At 37.0% G+C, this 16,716-nt stretch overlaps 1 protein-coding gene and 1 long non-coding RNA gene across 2 annotated transcripts in view; one reads left to right on the top strand and one right to left on the bottom strand.

The window, feature by feature from the left end:
- Positions 1 to 13,297, bottom strand: part of LOC149798749 (uncharacterized) — a 63,927-nt gene extending 50,630 nt beyond the window's left edge. Inside the window, exons 1-2 of the long non-coding RNA XR_016421022.1 lie at positions 12,758 to 13,297; positions 11,795 to 11,859 (exon numbers count right to left, since the gene is read on the bottom strand). This is a non-coding gene — a long non-coding RNA (uncharacterized LOC149798749). The remainder of the gene's footprint in view (positions 1 to 11,794; positions 11,860 to 12,757) is intronic.
- LOC149798748 (uncharacterized) overlaps positions 1 to 16,716 on the top strand; it is a 337,174-nt gene that overhangs the window by 91,711 nt on the left and 228,747 nt on the right. Inside the window, exons 23-25 of the mRNA XM_089957621.1 lie at positions 102 to 215; positions 1,367 to 1,486; positions 12,254 to 12,367. Of these exons, the coding sequence (XP_089813747.1) occupies positions 102 to 215; positions 1,367 to 1,486; positions 12,254 to 12,367 (348 nt within the window). The remainder of the gene's footprint in view (positions 1 to 101; positions 216 to 1,366; positions 1,487 to 12,253; positions 12,368 to 16,716) is intronic.

The raw sequence follows: 16,716 nt of genomic DNA, 5'->3' as shown, positions 1-16,716 counted from the left end.
TATAGTGAGGGACTATAACACGAGGTGACCACAATAATTAGGTTATTTCTGACTCTGAGTGATATGGACAAAATTCAACTCGAACAATCTGACCTTTTCAGATTATGATGAATGCATCACCAAGCCATGCCAGAATGGTGGAGCATGTACTAACACACCAGGATCTTTCAATTGTACTTGCCCATCTGGTTGGGAAGGAAATGTATGCAGCACAGGTAGGGACATTTTCAATTGTACTTGCCATCTGGTTGGGAAGATAATGTATGCATCACAGGTAGGGACATTTTCAATTGTACTTGCCCATCTGGTTGGGAAGGAAATGTTTGCAGCACAGGTAGGGACATTTTCAATTGTACTTGCCCTTCTGGTTGGGAAGGAAATGTATGCGGCACATGTAGGGACATTTTTGTACTTGCCCAACTGGCTGGCAAGGAAATATATGCAACACAGGTAGGGACATGTGTTGTTTATGACAAATACTATGGAAGTGTGATTATTAAAATCATAGATCAAAAGTATTTTTATTTATTTGATTATATGTTATCCAAAAAAAGTAGCACTGAATCATAAATGTTTAGTGATGTGTTTGTTGATACCAAAGATTAGTATAATTAGAGAAAACAAAATTAATGCAACTGCTGTCATGTGGGCATCTGTTAACATCAATTATACATGGAGATATTGAATCATGAATAATTATTTTGGTAATGTAAATTTAATATGGTACAGGGACTGGCTCATTTCCATCCATTTGAAACAGGCATCCTTCAAATAAGAAATTGAGATACTTGCTAATCAGTACTGTAAAAGCTTGTTATTTATGGGATGTTACCCTTGAAATAAGATTTCCTTTATAGTAGTGTATGTATTTAAAATGCATCTTTAAATTCACAGTTTGTTTTTAATATAAAAATAGCGATAATATATGTTTTATTTCTGGTATCAATGTTCACCAAATCCATCATCCCTTAGTTGTGTTGAAATTTTTGGCCTTCATGCTTTCATGCTTGGACTTAGATGACCCCTTGGGATTCAGTGATGATTTGATACTTGAAAGAAGCATGCCTGATGCTTGGGTTTAGATGACCCCTTGGGATTCAGTGATGATTTGATACTAGAAAGAAGCATGTATGATCCATATATTATATTACCCAATATCTATCACTAGGACCCTGTCATAGATTTCTGATATCGCACACAAACATGTGATGACTTTTGCTTTGTCCGAAATTATATCTCAGCACCACAGAAGCAGTGTTTTGAAGGATGAGTTTATGTCATTTTCTTTATTAGAGTAATTTTTTGGCATTTACAGTCATTTCTGTATGATTGTTTCCTGTCTTTATTTCCATCATTTATTATTCAGATGTTCCTGAATGCACACGTCTATCGCAGCCATGCACTGGTCATGGTCGTTGCACAGAGCTGCCTGGCACCTATTTGTGCTTCTGTGATGATGGATATTATGGTGAAAGATGTCAAAATGGTACAGTTTGGCATTTTAATTTCATTTTACTTTGTTTTCTGTTATTTTTTTTCCTTCACTTGCATTTGAATCTATATTACTCTGTATATTATTCTGTATATTTTCCATTATATTATTCTTTATGTTATTCTTTTCTATTTAAATATTGCCTTTTCAGTCCTGTTTGCTTTTGAATGCAGTTTTTCCTGATAATTTTAAGTTTTCACCAAATGTTTAGTTCTAACATTTTAAAGGGGTTTAGAGAAAGGAGCATATTTTACTTTCATTTTGACATTGTGCACTGCATTTCTTTTAAAGAATATTGATTAGTGGAAATGATATCTGAATAATTCCTGACCCCAGTGGGTTCAGGGTTAAAGAAAATTCCAGATGTGTCCTTATTGTATGTTGGATGAAGTAACTAAGTGGAGGCAACCTGTTTGCTGTGAGTTGTTTCATGTGTTGTTGGAGGAGAGTATGATGCTCTGATGCACTCCATTACTTTGGCCTCAACTTTCCCAAAGTTAGATGAGTGATTAGAAGGGCACAGTCTGATGCACTCCATTAGTTTGGCCTCAACTGGGTGATTAGAAGGGCCCAGTCTGATGCACTCCATTACTTTGGCCTCAACTTAAGTTAGATGGGTGATTAGAAGGTCCCAGTTTGTTAAAGATATTCAGTTTAACTGAATTACATACAGTTAGAATGTCACCATTGGGATTAATCAACATTGTGATCTTTTTCAAACCTTTATCCTCCACTAAATATATAGGCCCTTATCTAAAAGCCTATCATGTACTGAAAAATTCCATTAAGAACCAACCGTTAAACCATACATATGACATAGCCTCTTAAGACACAGTCAATTGACTGAAGTTTTTGTCTTGTATATCACTATGTGTAATCCTGACATGGGAAATGCAACAAATAAATCTCTGTCCCTATGTTGGCTTCAAGGTGGATGTGGAAAACAGGTGACAAAAGTTTAATATAGTATTATGGGAAAACAAACCAAAATTTCAACCATTGTTGGGAGACCTTGCCTTAAAAATGACCAGGAATAGCTGAACCACTGACTTAGATAAGAAAACTCATCATCATTAGGAGAATTAGCCAAGAGTTTTCTTCATTAAATCCAATGCTGAGAACCAAAATCCAACTAGACTATTGCCCTTTGTAATAGCCAGAGCATTTCAGGGTTTGAAGAGCCAAGAAGTGTGAAAAAAACTGCTAGCAGATTGTAGCTGCAAAGCTCACTCTGATAATCAACTTTGCTGAAACCAGTTTGTTGGGATACTATTGTGGGGATACCAAATAAGGCATTTCCACACAAATATCTCAAGTCAACAAGAGGAATTGTTCAATCTCAATCTAAAGATTTTGGTAGCTGCAATGAGGTTGTTTGTTCTAGAGATCTGGATGGTTGTAGTGAGGCTGTTTAATCTAAAGATTTGGATGGCTGCAGTGAGGCTGTTTGTTCTAGAGATTTGGATAGCTGCAGTGAGGCTGTTTGTTCCAGAGATTTGGATGGCTGCAGTGATGCTTATCTAGAGATTTGGATGGCTGCAGTGAGGCTGTTTGTTCTAGAGATTGGATGGCTACAGTGAGGCTGTTTGATCTAGAGATTTGGATGGCTGCAGTGAGGCTGTTTGATCTAGGGATTTGAATGGCTGTAGTGAGGCTGTTTGTTCTAGAGATTGGATGGCTGCAGTGAGGCTGTTTGATCTAGAGATTTGGATGGTTGCAGTGAGGCTGTTTTATATATAGAGTGTGGATGGCTGCAATGAGGCTGTCTGTTCTAGAGATTGGATGGCTGATGTGGGGCTGTTTGATCTATATATTTGGATGGCTTCAGTGAGGCTGTTTTATATATAGAGTGTGGATGGCTGCAGCAAGGCTGTTTGTTCTAGAGATTGGATGGCTGCAGTGAGGCTGTTTGGTCTAGATATCTAGATATCTGCATTAAGGCTGTTTGTTCTATAGATGTAGCTCGCAATTTGAAATGATCACCATTTGCTGTAATGGTAGTTTGATTTAAAAAAAACATCTAAATATTGTTGTTTAACTACTCCACTTTGCTTAGATCTTTCAAAGCCAGGGTAATGATGGATCCACCTGCTCAGAGAAAATCTCTTGTGCGAATTGCTAGGCAGAACATTTTTGATACTCAAGTATAAACTGAAGATCCAACAAATGAAAAACAACAGAAAGGCATCAACTTTTCTAAGACCAGGAAATTTGTGGAAGCCATGGCTCCAAATAACACAGCTGGCAAATAATATGCCACAATTGCTAAGGTGTCACAAATGCTACCTGTATCAAGACAGAGATGGACACAAGATCAAACAAAAGTCATAATATATGGTAGCAGCTACTCAAATTGACAGTAGGGTAGACAACTCAGATAATCAGTGTGACAATATAGTGAATAGGGCATTAAGTGCTACAAATAAAATACCACCAAAATCCAGCCGATGAAAGACCAGCACACCGCTGGCCCCAGGGGACATAGAATCAGTGCACCACTTAATATTCCCAACTCTCCTACTGGCAGTTAAATCTGATCCACCAAAAGAGCAGCAAATAATGGACACAGAATCAGTGTACCACTTAAGATTCCCAACTTTCCTACTTAGTCCAGTCCACCAAAAGAGCAGCACACCACTGACAGCTATGGTAATGCATGCCCAAAATCAAACAGGGAGAGGAATAAAGAGTATAATAGAATTCCCAAAGGACCTGATGAACCTGTCAATTCTTTGTATGGTCAAGGGAGAGCACCCTGATGCTGCACCAGGGAAAGTTCCCAGCAGTCTTGTGCATCCATCCCCCAATTTCATGAATATGTCGGATGTCAATGATACAGTGGAATTAGCTAGGATTGAAGGCAGATATTGATGAAATGAGTCATAAACATGAAGAACATGATCCAAAGTTTTGTATAATTTACAATATTAATTTATTTCCCTAAAATGCAAAGTAAATGAATTACAGATAATTTACAGTATGTTGAATGAATTCCTACAAATGTTAAAAGTTCTATCATTCCAGTTGATGTCACTACTGTACTGATGTGTCAATGGTACAGAAAAAATTACAGATATAATCCCAAAATGTCTTTAAATGAATTCATGGTAATTCCAGATACTTCAGACATTCTTTGAAAGAATCCACAGTTAATTCCATACAACTAATATATATATATATATATATATATATATATATATATATATATATATATATATATATATATATATATATATATATATATATATATATATATATATATATATATATATATATGTGTGTGTGTGTGTGTGTGTGTGTGTATGTATAAACGTTTTGTTTCAAAGCTGGCCAGCGTAGAACAGGAAGAAGAATTCCAGTTATCTCCCTTATTTCGGCTCAACAATTTAAAAAATATTTGACCTTTAATTTAGATAACCTAATTCAAATATTCAAATCCCTATTAATTTGTCAACCTTTGTGTAAACTATCCAAGAAATACCTCTGCGCATTGCATTATTCAATGCCCAGTCAATAGGACCACCGGAAAAGTGCACAGAAATAGTTAATTTAATCAATGACCAGAATATTGACATATTTTTCCTGACAGAAACATGGCTAAAAACATCAGTCAATGAGCTCACGTGTGCAGATCTAACACCCACTGGTTACTCCATCAAGTCATTCCCCCGTAATTCTCGCGGAGGTGGAATTGCTGTCATCACAAAGAATTCCATGATAAAACGTCTTAACCAGACCACAACATTCAATTTCGACCACACATCGTTTGAACTAGTCCAAACCACACACACACCGGAGCAAAGGTCAGTCCATTTTTTCTGCCTATACCATCCTCCTCCTAGTAGAAAAAACAAGCTGGCTGACTCTCTCTTTTTGGAGCAGTTTCCAAATCTCCTGGAGTATGGAAATTTGATAGGTGGCAACCTGATTATTCTTGGAGATTTCAACTTTCACTTTGACTGTCCCGGAAACTCAAATACATTAAAACTCATAGATTCCATTAATGTTTTCAACCTCAAACACTCAGTTAACCAAACCAAACATAAACATGGTCACATCTTAGACTGGATTCTTCATAGACCTGATGATAACATTCTACGGTCCTCCCTGGTATCCCATGACCTTGCATCAGATCACCTCTGCATTATATGCCATCTTGACGTATCAGTCCCTAACCCTCCACCTTTATCTGCTACTAAGAGAAAACTCTGTATGATAAATAGAACCAAACTAATGCAAGACATCCAAGCTAACCTAACAACTTGCTTACCTCCTACCGCAGAACAACTCGATAGCTGCCTGCGTTCATTGCTTGACAAACATGCCCCAGCTACCAAGTACAGAGTATCAATTCAAAAGTGTTCTCCATGGTATAGCAGTGTTAGGGACCAGCTTTGCACTGCTAAAAGAGACTGCCGTAAAGCTGAGAGGCTCTGGCTTTCCACTAGACTCACTATTCATAAGCAAATCTATGAAGCCTCTAAGAAGAATGTCACAAATATAGTCCATGCAGTGAAATCAGCCCACTACACTACATGTACTAAGATCATGGAAAGTTCCAGCTGCATAGAGCTCTTCGAGATTACTAACAAGCTAATGTCAAGGAACAAATCTACACTACTTCCAACTACCTTCTCTCCAGTCGACCTTCCGGACATGTTTGCAAATTTCTTCCTTGACAAAGTACAAACCATTAGAGATAAGCTTGACACCACAATTTCACTTGACTCATTGTCACCATACAGTTGGGATAGAGAATTTGAGCGGCAACCATTAGCAGCATTTGAACTGGTCTCTATGGATTTCGTATGTACAATCCTGATGAAGAGTGCACCAAAGTCATGTGAACTTGATCCAATTCCAACATCACTGCTGCTTGAGTGCTTAGATCCAGTATTGCCTTCACTAACTGATGTTATTAATACCTCTCTCTCATCCGGGGAATTCCCATCATTTTTCAAAACTGCCATTGTAAAGCCTCTGCTGAAGAAACCAACACTAGACCATAATGATTTAAAGAACTACTGCCCAGTTTCATATCTCTCATTCATATAAAAAATCTTAGAAAAGGTTGTTCTATCCCAGCTTGTATCTCATCTAAATTCAAACAGTCTTTTTACAATCTGCATATTGTCCTTGCCACAGTATTGAAAGTACTCTTCTAAAAGTAGTTAATAACATTCTGTCTGCGTTGGATAGCAGAAAGATTACAGTCCTCACTCTCCTTGATTTGTCTGCAGCATTTGACACAATAGACCATATATTACTTCACCGTCTCCAGCATGTATTTGGCATTCATGATACAGACTTACAATGGTTCAAGTCCTACTTGGTCAACAGGACACAAATTGTATCTGCAAATGGAATACACTCCAGCCCAGTTGATGTATGTTGTGGTGTTCCACAGGGGTCTGTTCTTGGACCTGTTCTCTTCATTCTGTACACTCAGTCGCTCTCAAGTGTCATAGATCATCATCCAGTGTCTCACCAACTGTACGCTGATGACACCCAAATATACAAATCTAGCCACCCAACTGAGTTGATGCTACTATCCAAGGTGTAGAGAGGAGCATTTCTGATGTGAAATCATGGATGACATGTAACAATCTGCAGATAAATGATGATAAAACTGAAGCCATTCTGATCACAACACAAAGACTTTCTCGTTCACATCCTTTACCTCAAACAATAAATATCAGCAACACCAACATTAAATTCACACAATCAGTATGAAACCTAGGTGTTACTCAGGACAGTACTCTCACATTGCACCAACATGTCATGAACATATGCAAGGCTGCATATCTTGAGCTGAGACGCATCAGCTCCATTCACAAATATTTTTCAGTTGATGCCACTAAAACACTTGTGTGTTCATTAGTACTTTCAAGACTGGACTATTGTAATTCAATTCTATCTGGTTCATCTCATTATCTTCTCCAGAAACTTAAAAAAGTTCAAAACACAGCTGCTCGGATCATACTTAGAGTACCACAATCAGAGCACACCTCTCGCTGCTCTGTACCCTACACTGGCTATCCATTTGGTCCAGAATCAAACACAAAATTTGTTTTCTGTGCTACATTTCACTGTCAGACTCTAGTCCAACATACCTATCCAACCTCACCCATGTGTACACACCAGCAAGATACTTATGCTCCTCTTCTGACAATTGTATACTCATTATTCCCACTATGAAAACAAAGTCATATGGACAGCGTTCTTTTGCATACCAGGGCCCAGCAACGTGGAATGAATTGCCCACTGAATTTAGACACAAAGACACAGTGATCACATTCAAGAGGGCTCTCAAACTCACTTATTTCGACTGCAAGAACAAACTTAAAGACCTAATAATGTTTCCTGCCTTAAATATTCTCAGCATGTTTTTTTAATGTTTTCTAATTTCATGGTGTTTGTTTTTGTAATCATATCATTATATGTCTTTTTATCTTACAGGTGTTGTCTAATGTTATAAAGCACTTAGAGCTTCTAAAGATTAGACAATATACAAAATCCTCATTATTTTTATTATAATATATATATATATATATATATATATATATATATATATATATATATATATATATATATATATATATATATATATATATAAAATTTCAGTCAATGATTTTAAATGAATCAATCCTCTCCAAAATTCAAACAATACCAATAATACTATTAAAAATGTATAATTCCATGTAATAATTCAGTTACATATAAAGTTAATACCCAGGAATACAATACCAGACCATGATGAATCATTCTTCAATTTTGAAATAAACAAACAGTAAACAAATCAGCTGATTCATATTGGCTAATCAGGAAATAGGTCATTAGCACTTTTCCAGGAAATGTGTGACCTTGATGTTTACTTGAACTGTTCCTTCCATTCAACCTTGAAACTTATGAATGAAACATTGTACACATTACATGACTCATGTTACAGTGCAAACTACGATCATAGACTGTTAGTACTAAAAATGTCATTAACCAAAAGTGACCCTTACCAAAATTATTATTATTAAAATAATACACATAATATAGATTTACATAACAGACAATGCATGCAAAGACATCACCAGGGAATGGAAAAAGGCCCTTCAACATTTAATTTTAATCCAACAGCTTAAAAATTGAATAAATACCACAGATGAACATCAATAGTGTTCAGAAATGAGCAGTGTAAAATGGATTTAAAATTTTCAAAATAAAAAACTAACTATATGCACTTTTGCTGATGACATTGTATTAATGAGGACACAAAGCTCTATTTTGATGGTCATCTTTTTCCTTTTGTGGAGGACACCAAACTTTGGGGGTTTATTTTTGGCTGTAAGCTAACTTTTCTTCCACAACCCTGGATCGAAAGGTCTTGCTCTAGTGATACTGGTCATTAGTAAGAATGAAAAATAGCCATGGCTTGATTGTGTATGGATCAGACTGTAAATCTTACCTGCAGCTGCTTACTCTAATTTACAATTAGGGACTTTGACTCTCTCATGCCTGATTTAATATGCAATTAGGGTCTTAGACTTTCTGGTCTCATATAGAATTTTCCCATAAGAAAACCTCAATGTTGAGGAATCTGAACCATCACTTTATTTCAGATAATTGGCTCTTCAGTTTGAACTATCTTCAGATCCATGTAATCCCAATCCATGTAAACCCAATCCATCTTAACACACATATGGTGTAGTGTTTAGGCCCGAATACCAAACCTTGTACGTTCAAAAATCAAATGTCATCCCAGCTTTCACCACACCAATTTTTCTTCACTTAGAAACAGTGAAAATCAGTGCAGGAAATATTGTAATGTTCTGCATTTCCAAATAACCACTGTGGTTATGAAAACATCCCTAAACTCTGTATTCCCAAATAACACCTGTGGTTATTAAAACATTTCAAAACTCTGCCTTCCCAAATAAGTATTGTGGTTACCTGGCAGTACTCCCCATCTGTGATCCATGTCTACCAAACTGTATAAAATTCCCAAACCAGATAAGGAATTATTTTAAAAAAAGTCTCCAATACTCTGGAACTTTGCTCTGGAATAGTATTCCAGCTGAGATTAGAAATGCCTACTTTATTTCCTTCTTCCAAACCATCCAGTGACTTCAGAGATGCATCTAAAATAAATAAATTCCTTTGTATGAGGGCCTCAAAGTAAATTAGTTCTTAGCTAATTGTGTTACTCTCCTTAAATAAAGTCATTATTATTATTATTATTATTGCTATAAAAACATCCCAAAATAATATTTGACCTTTGCTAATTCAGAAAGTCTTCAGCTGGTAATCTCTTTCTTCAGAGGAAATTCAGTGTCACTGTATTCAGGTGGTTCGAAAGATGGAGACAAAATTGGAGCTCAAATTACAGCATCACATTTATCTTGAGCTTCAATTTATACTGCGGAAATTACAACCATACTCAATACTTTGAACTATGTTGAAAGCTCTCAAAACAAATTTCAGTCTTTTCAGTTTCCACATTGAAAGCCTTACATAATCTTCAATCTGACAACCCGTTCATTTTCCCAGATATCATAAGACTTTCTTATGTAATCTGGGAAATGTTTACTGTACTGTTGACTGCCTAGTCATCTTTATATGAATGGTACTGAAGCAGCAGACAAACTGCCCTTCAGCCACCCATCTTTGAATGTAAGTTTCCATATACTGACTTCAAATTTTGTATAAATCAGCAGACAAAACTGCCCTGCAGTCACCCATCTTTGAATGGAAGATTCCATATAGTGACTTCAAATTTTGTATAAATCAGCAGACAAACTGCCCTGCAATCACCCTTCATTGAATGGAAGATTCCATATAGTGACTTCAAATTTTGTATAAATCAGCAGACAAACTGTCCTGCAATCACCCTTCATTGAATGGAAGATTCCAAATAGTGACTTCAGATTTTGTATAAATCAGCAGACAATCTGCCCTGCAGTCACCCATCTTTGAATGGAAGATTCCATATACTGACTTCAAATTTTGTATAAATCAACAGAAAATCTGCCCTGCAGTCACCCTTCTTTGAATGTAAGATTCAATATACTGACTTCAAATTTTGTATAAATCAACAGAAAATCTGCCCTGCAGTCATCCAGCTTTGAATGGAAGATTCCATATATGGACTTCAAATTTTGTATAAATCAGCAGACAAACTGCCCTCCAGTCACCCATCTTTGAATGGAAGACTTCATATACTGACTGCAAATTTTGTTTTCATCAGCATGTTCATCATACTTGGCAAAATATGTAGAATGAAACCTTGAGAAATGAACTGAAGAAAATTAAAGCAATAATTGGAGTGTTCTATACTTTGTATAGAACATTTTAGCAATAATTGGAGTGTGGCAAACCTTGTATAGAACATTGAAGAAATAACTGGAGTGTGGCATACCTTGCATAGAACATTAAAGCAATAATTGGAGTGTAGCATACCTTGCATAGAACATTAAAGCAATAATTGGAGTGTGGCATACCTTGCATAGAACATTAAAGCAATAATTGGAGTGTGGCATACCTTGTGTGGAACATTAAAGCAATAATTGGAGTGTGTCATATCTTGTATAGAACATTAAAGCAATAATTGGAGTGTGGCATACCTTGTATAGAGCATTAAAGTGATAATTGGAGTGTGGCATAGCTTGTATAAAACATTAAAGTGATAATTGGAGTGTGTGTCACACCTTGTATAGAACATTAAATTGATAATTGGAGTGTGGCATACCTTGTATAGAGCATTAAAGTGATAATTGGAGTGTGGCATACCTTGTATAAAACATTAAAGTGATAATTGGAGTGTGTGTCATACCTTGTATAGAACATTAAATTGATAATTGGAGTGTGGCATACCTTGTATAGAGCATTAAAGTGATAATTGGAGTGTGGCATACCTTGTATAAAACATTAAAGTGATAATTGGAGTGTGTGTCATACCTTGTATAGAACATTACAGTGAGAATTGAAGTGTTGCACACCTTGTTTAGAACATTAAATTGATAATTGAAGTGTGTGTCATACCTGGTATAGAACATTACAGTGATTATTGGAGTGTGTGTCATACCTTGTATAGAACATTAAAGTGATAATTGGAGTATGTGTCATACCTTGTATAGAACATTAAAGTGATAATTCAAGTGTTACACACCTTGTATAGAACATTAAAGCAATAATTGGAGTGTGGCTTACCTTGTATAAAACAAATCAGAGAGACAAGTTGGTACTGTGCCAGTCATGTATCACACTGTTATATCTGACTAATGCATACATCCTAAAGTGTGAATATTGACTTACATTCATTCCATGCAAGTGTCCACTGACAGTAGAACACATTCTTCTTGAGAGTGTAAAAGTCCATCCTGTGAGACAGAAATATTTTGACTTGAACTGCTTGAAGAAACTATATGAGGATATACCACCCACCCTCTTTAAATAAGGTCATTATTATTATTATTATTATTATTATTATTATTACACAACAACATGTTATTCACATTTTAAAGATGTTAAATGTGTGGCCTTATTTTATATAAAAATACATTTTAATTTTTTAGCATCTTTACATTTTATATTTTATCTTGTTGTACTTAACATTTGCATTGATTTGGAGGGGTTTATTTTCCCAATTTTTTAAAAAGCAATTCATGTTTTCATTTTTAGAACTTTTTATTGACACTATGTAGTGACATTTGTGCTGCCGTAATGTAAAGCATCACCACTACTACTGAATAATTCTTAGGACTGTCTTTGCAGATATCAATGAATGTTTACAAGTTCCGTGTCTTTTCGGTGGAACTTGTATGAACCTACATGGTAGTTACCACTGTGACTGCATCAAAGGACGCACAGGAAAGAACTGTGAGACTGGTAAGTGAAATTAAGGAGAAACAATTAAATCACAGAAAACTTCATAGACCTGACTTTTTGACAAATTTGTTAACAATTTGATTCTGTCTTAAATAATCTGTTGAGCTGAGAGAACACCTATGAGGTACAAGCTTGCATTGTGTTGCATTCATTTGTGCATTAAAAGTTTTCTCAGTTCCTTTTTTATCCACATGTACATAGCACCTTTTAGTACATAAAGCATATGCGTTTATCAGCAATCATATCATGGGACTTATTTTCCTCTTTGATATGGTACCTAATGATAATTTATTAAGAATTCATTTAGAATACCCTGCATAGACTTCAGTTCATAATAATAGTGTTAAAATGTTGCTTGCTTGCCAAGGTGGAAGTCATTTAACCCTTTACCTCATACAACCGTCTTTGGACGCCTCTACAAAAGTCGCATCGAAGCGACTTTTGACGCTTCTACAAAAGTCCCATAGAAGCGCCTTTTTACGTCTGCCGTAAACAACGGCCATTTTAAGCTGGTTTTCGTAGCGCCACCTTCGGGGAAAACCCCTTATTAGATACTACATTCATTTCTGTGAATGACAATTACGTCAGATCACGTGGTCACTGTTTATGTACTGGTCGATATCTGCTATTTAAAGTAACTGGGTCGTAATCTCCACTCTCCAAAATGGCGGTCGTGGATTTCATTCAGTACTTACGAAGTTTTCATGATTAGAATCACAACTATGAAAGATTCAATAACCTAGGTAAAGGCTCTGATATTGATATAGGCTGCAATTAGTTTTTATAAATTATCAAATTTAGGTGACTTAGTGATGTAGACACAGATGAAAAACTTGTAAATTTCGAGTATGAGAAATGGCAGTTCTACGGTTGGTCACACGGCCTCACTGACATGACGGTGAACGAATTCTCTCCAGATTTTAAAGCACATAACAAATTCTTCCGTGATAAATAATTACACAGCTATAACAATCGGACTTTACTCTTAAATTGTTCCACATGTAATAGATGTATACCAAAAATGTAAAATGGTTAAAATTGCTATTAAACGTAACATACACTACATTGCTTAATAGTTCACAGGCAAGCTATGCGTATGCGGTCGACTAGGTAACCTGTGTTCTATGTATAGCGAGTTGCACTTTGTCACTATGCTCTATGAGGTAAAGGGTTAAGAGTTGTCTTGCTGAAAATGGAGCAACTGGTGCCAAATCCCATCCGTTCATCAATTCTTCCACTAGTGTGAGGAAGAATGCTTTTTCTGGAGGGTTCCCAAACACCTAATCCACCTGTGTCATTTCAATGGGCAATTTCTGTGGCGTTTTCTTATACTATGGAAGTATATTCCAGCTATTGAAATCCTGGAGGTAACTGTGTCCCAACATGGGCAGACTCCCACCCTTTGTTCAATGTCCTACACAGTCTGTTTTGCCAGCCAAGTTAATGCACTCCTCACTCTGGGCTCTCTATCACCCCTCTTTTTGTAAAGATTCTCACATGCTCACAAGCACCATCTTCCTTTTTATACTCTGTGATGTTCAAGACTTGACCACTTGCATGTCAATTGATGTCTCGTGTGCTTTCACTGTCTATTTGGAGTCAGTCTCTTGTATGGCTCATGTGCTTTCACTGCCAGTCTTGAGTCAGTCTCTTGTATGGTTCATGTGCTTTCACTGTCTATTTGGAGTCAATCTCTTGTATGGCTCATGTGCTTTCACTATCTATTTGGAGTCAGTCTCTTGTGTGGCTCATGTGCTTTCACTGCCTGTCTTGAATCAGTCTTTTGCATGGCTTATGCACATTCTCTGTCTGTTACAAGTTAGTCTTTTGTATGGCTCATGTGTTTTGCCCTTTCTATTTGGAGTCAGTCTCTTATACATCATATGCTAACAAAGCACTTCAAGACTCACTAATCCATTGCCATGACTGCAACTCTTTGTCTTCGCCTGACAAAAAGAAATGCATTTTAATCCAGGTCTGCAATCCATGTTAATCCATTGCAAAAATTTGTAACATACCACTAAAGGGACAAACTTTAAAGGTCAGCTTTCTAGGGTCTTGTCTCCATTTCCTAAAAGAGATCATAGAAATAGAAAGGACCTCCAAAAGAATGTCAAATGGGGAACATTCCTTGCATTCCCTGTCAGTGAGGATCCAGTTTCTATGAGCCACCTCAACTAAGTATGGGGAAAATAATCTAATCTCAAATTCCAATCTCATGTTAGTTTACCACTCACATCAACTCTTAATAGCAATAATTTATGATGCATCCTTTACCTGACATCACATTTGGAGGAAGAATTCAAACTTTGCCATGGAATGGGAAAGACACTGACACACTGACCCATCGGTGTCAAAGTTTCCTCAGATGATCTTCAGACCATGTTCAGTGCCACTCCACCAATAACAATTTTTCCCTTATCTACAGACCCATACAATGTGTGCATTGTGCAGCAAGAATCAACTCTGCTTATGAAAAGGGTGGTCCAGATTCCATGTTCACGATGCATACTCACCATTATCTTATTCCAACAGCAAGCTGAGTCAAATCATAGATCTGCCCTCTGCCACCAACTTAGTGTGGGCACCACATTTAAAATGGAGACATTGAGATTGGTTTTCAATACTGTTAAGTCAGGCTTTTTCTCAGTCAGCTTTGACCTTCCCAAGAATTCATAGAGTTTGCATTCACTGATGCCATCTACATGTTCAGGGCATTCCATTTAACCAGAATGCAAGGCCCTTGGGTATCAAGAGAATCACCTAGAGAGTTGTGTTGCACTTCTTAAGCACTTTTAACTCCATCATATTAAACGACCAGGTTGACATTCTGCAAATGTACAATATCAGTCATTTTGTACCAAGACATCATATTGCTCATTCTACTGCTGCTTTGCATTGGATTCGTTGTCAACAAGGACAGATTCAACCTCATCCCATTTCAGTATTTTATTCATCTGGGCATGGTTTTCAAAACATATTAGAAATATGTCTTCCTCTCATGGGAATATCTCAGTAGTTTCTACCATTTGCTCAGGGAACTGAATTTCAGGCTGGGGTTTTCATGACCTCTTTGGTCTCAATATTACAAGTGGTCCACTCAGTTTGGGCCACTTGGTCATGATATCTTAGTTTGGGCCACTTGATCATGATATCTTAGTTTGTGCAACTTGGTCATGAGACCCTTGCATATGATCTTTTTATCCCAACAGTGGCTGATCTTTGCCCTTTAGACCAACTGATAAAGTTTCAGGTTACGTGGTATGCCCACCTCTTACTCTCCTTCATAGATGTGAGTGTGTCTTGGCCCACTTCAGGAGTGCTCATTACACATTATTATTCTATACATGAAGGCCATGATACTGTCTGGAAAGAGCATACTCATTCTTTTTTGCAAACTAACTGTCTTCAATTATATCAGAAGGCAAGACCTCTGCCTCTGGTTTTTTGGTTTTTCTCAGTGGTTTTCATAGCCAACAAGTCCTCATCCAATTCCTCTGCATCGCAGGCAGGCTGAATGTCCAAGCTGACCTAATTCTGTCCCATTGGATTTAACTGATTCATACCAAATGGTTCTCCGTTCCCTCTGGCTTCAGTCAACTGTTTTGGGGTTGACCTCTCATAAACTTTGTTGAGAAAAAGTGGAGGGTAATGCTTCCAACCTTTTGTCTTTCCGGTCCAAGATCCAAAATCCTGGGCACTAAATGACCTTTCTCTCAGCTGGAAGGATCTTACACGTTTCATCCATCCCCTATGATTACCAAGTCTTGCTAAAATGCTTGGGAATTGGAGTGCCATCCCCTATGATTACCAAGACTTGCTAAATTGCATGGGATTGGAGTGCCATCCACTATGATTACCAAGTCTTGCTAAATTGCATGGGAATTGGAGTGCCATCCCCTATGATAACCAAGTCTTGCGAAAATAAATGGAATTGAAGTCCCATTCCCTATGATTACCAAGTCTTGCTAAATTGCATGGGAATTGGAGTGCCATCCCCTATGATTACCAAGTCTTGCCTTATTGCATGGGAATTGGAGTGCCATCCCCTATGATTACCAAGTCTTGCCTTATTGCATGGGAATTGGAGTACCATCCCCTATGATTACCAAGTCTTGTCAAATTGCATGGAAATTAGAGTGCCATCCCCTATGATTACCATGTCTTGCTAAATTGCATGGAAATTGGAGTGCCATCCCCTATGATTACCAAGTCTTGCTTAATTGCATGTGAATTGGAGTGCCATCCCCTATGATTACCAAGTCTTGCTTAATTGCATGGGAATTGGAGTGCCATCCCCTATGATTACCAAGTCTTGCTAAATTGCAGGTGAATTGGAGTGCCATCCC

This window comes from Sinohyriopsis cumingii, chromosome 5 (genome assembly GCF_028554795.1).
Source record: "Sinohyriopsis cumingii isolate HCF-2022 chromosome 5, ASM2855479v2, whole genome shotgun sequence".
NCBI lineage: Eukaryota > Metazoa > Mollusca > Bivalvia > Unionida > Unionidae > Sinohyriopsis > Sinohyriopsis cumingii.
Note: the sequence above shows the minus strand (reverse complement) of the source record. Positions and strands in the feature narration are given on the sequence as shown.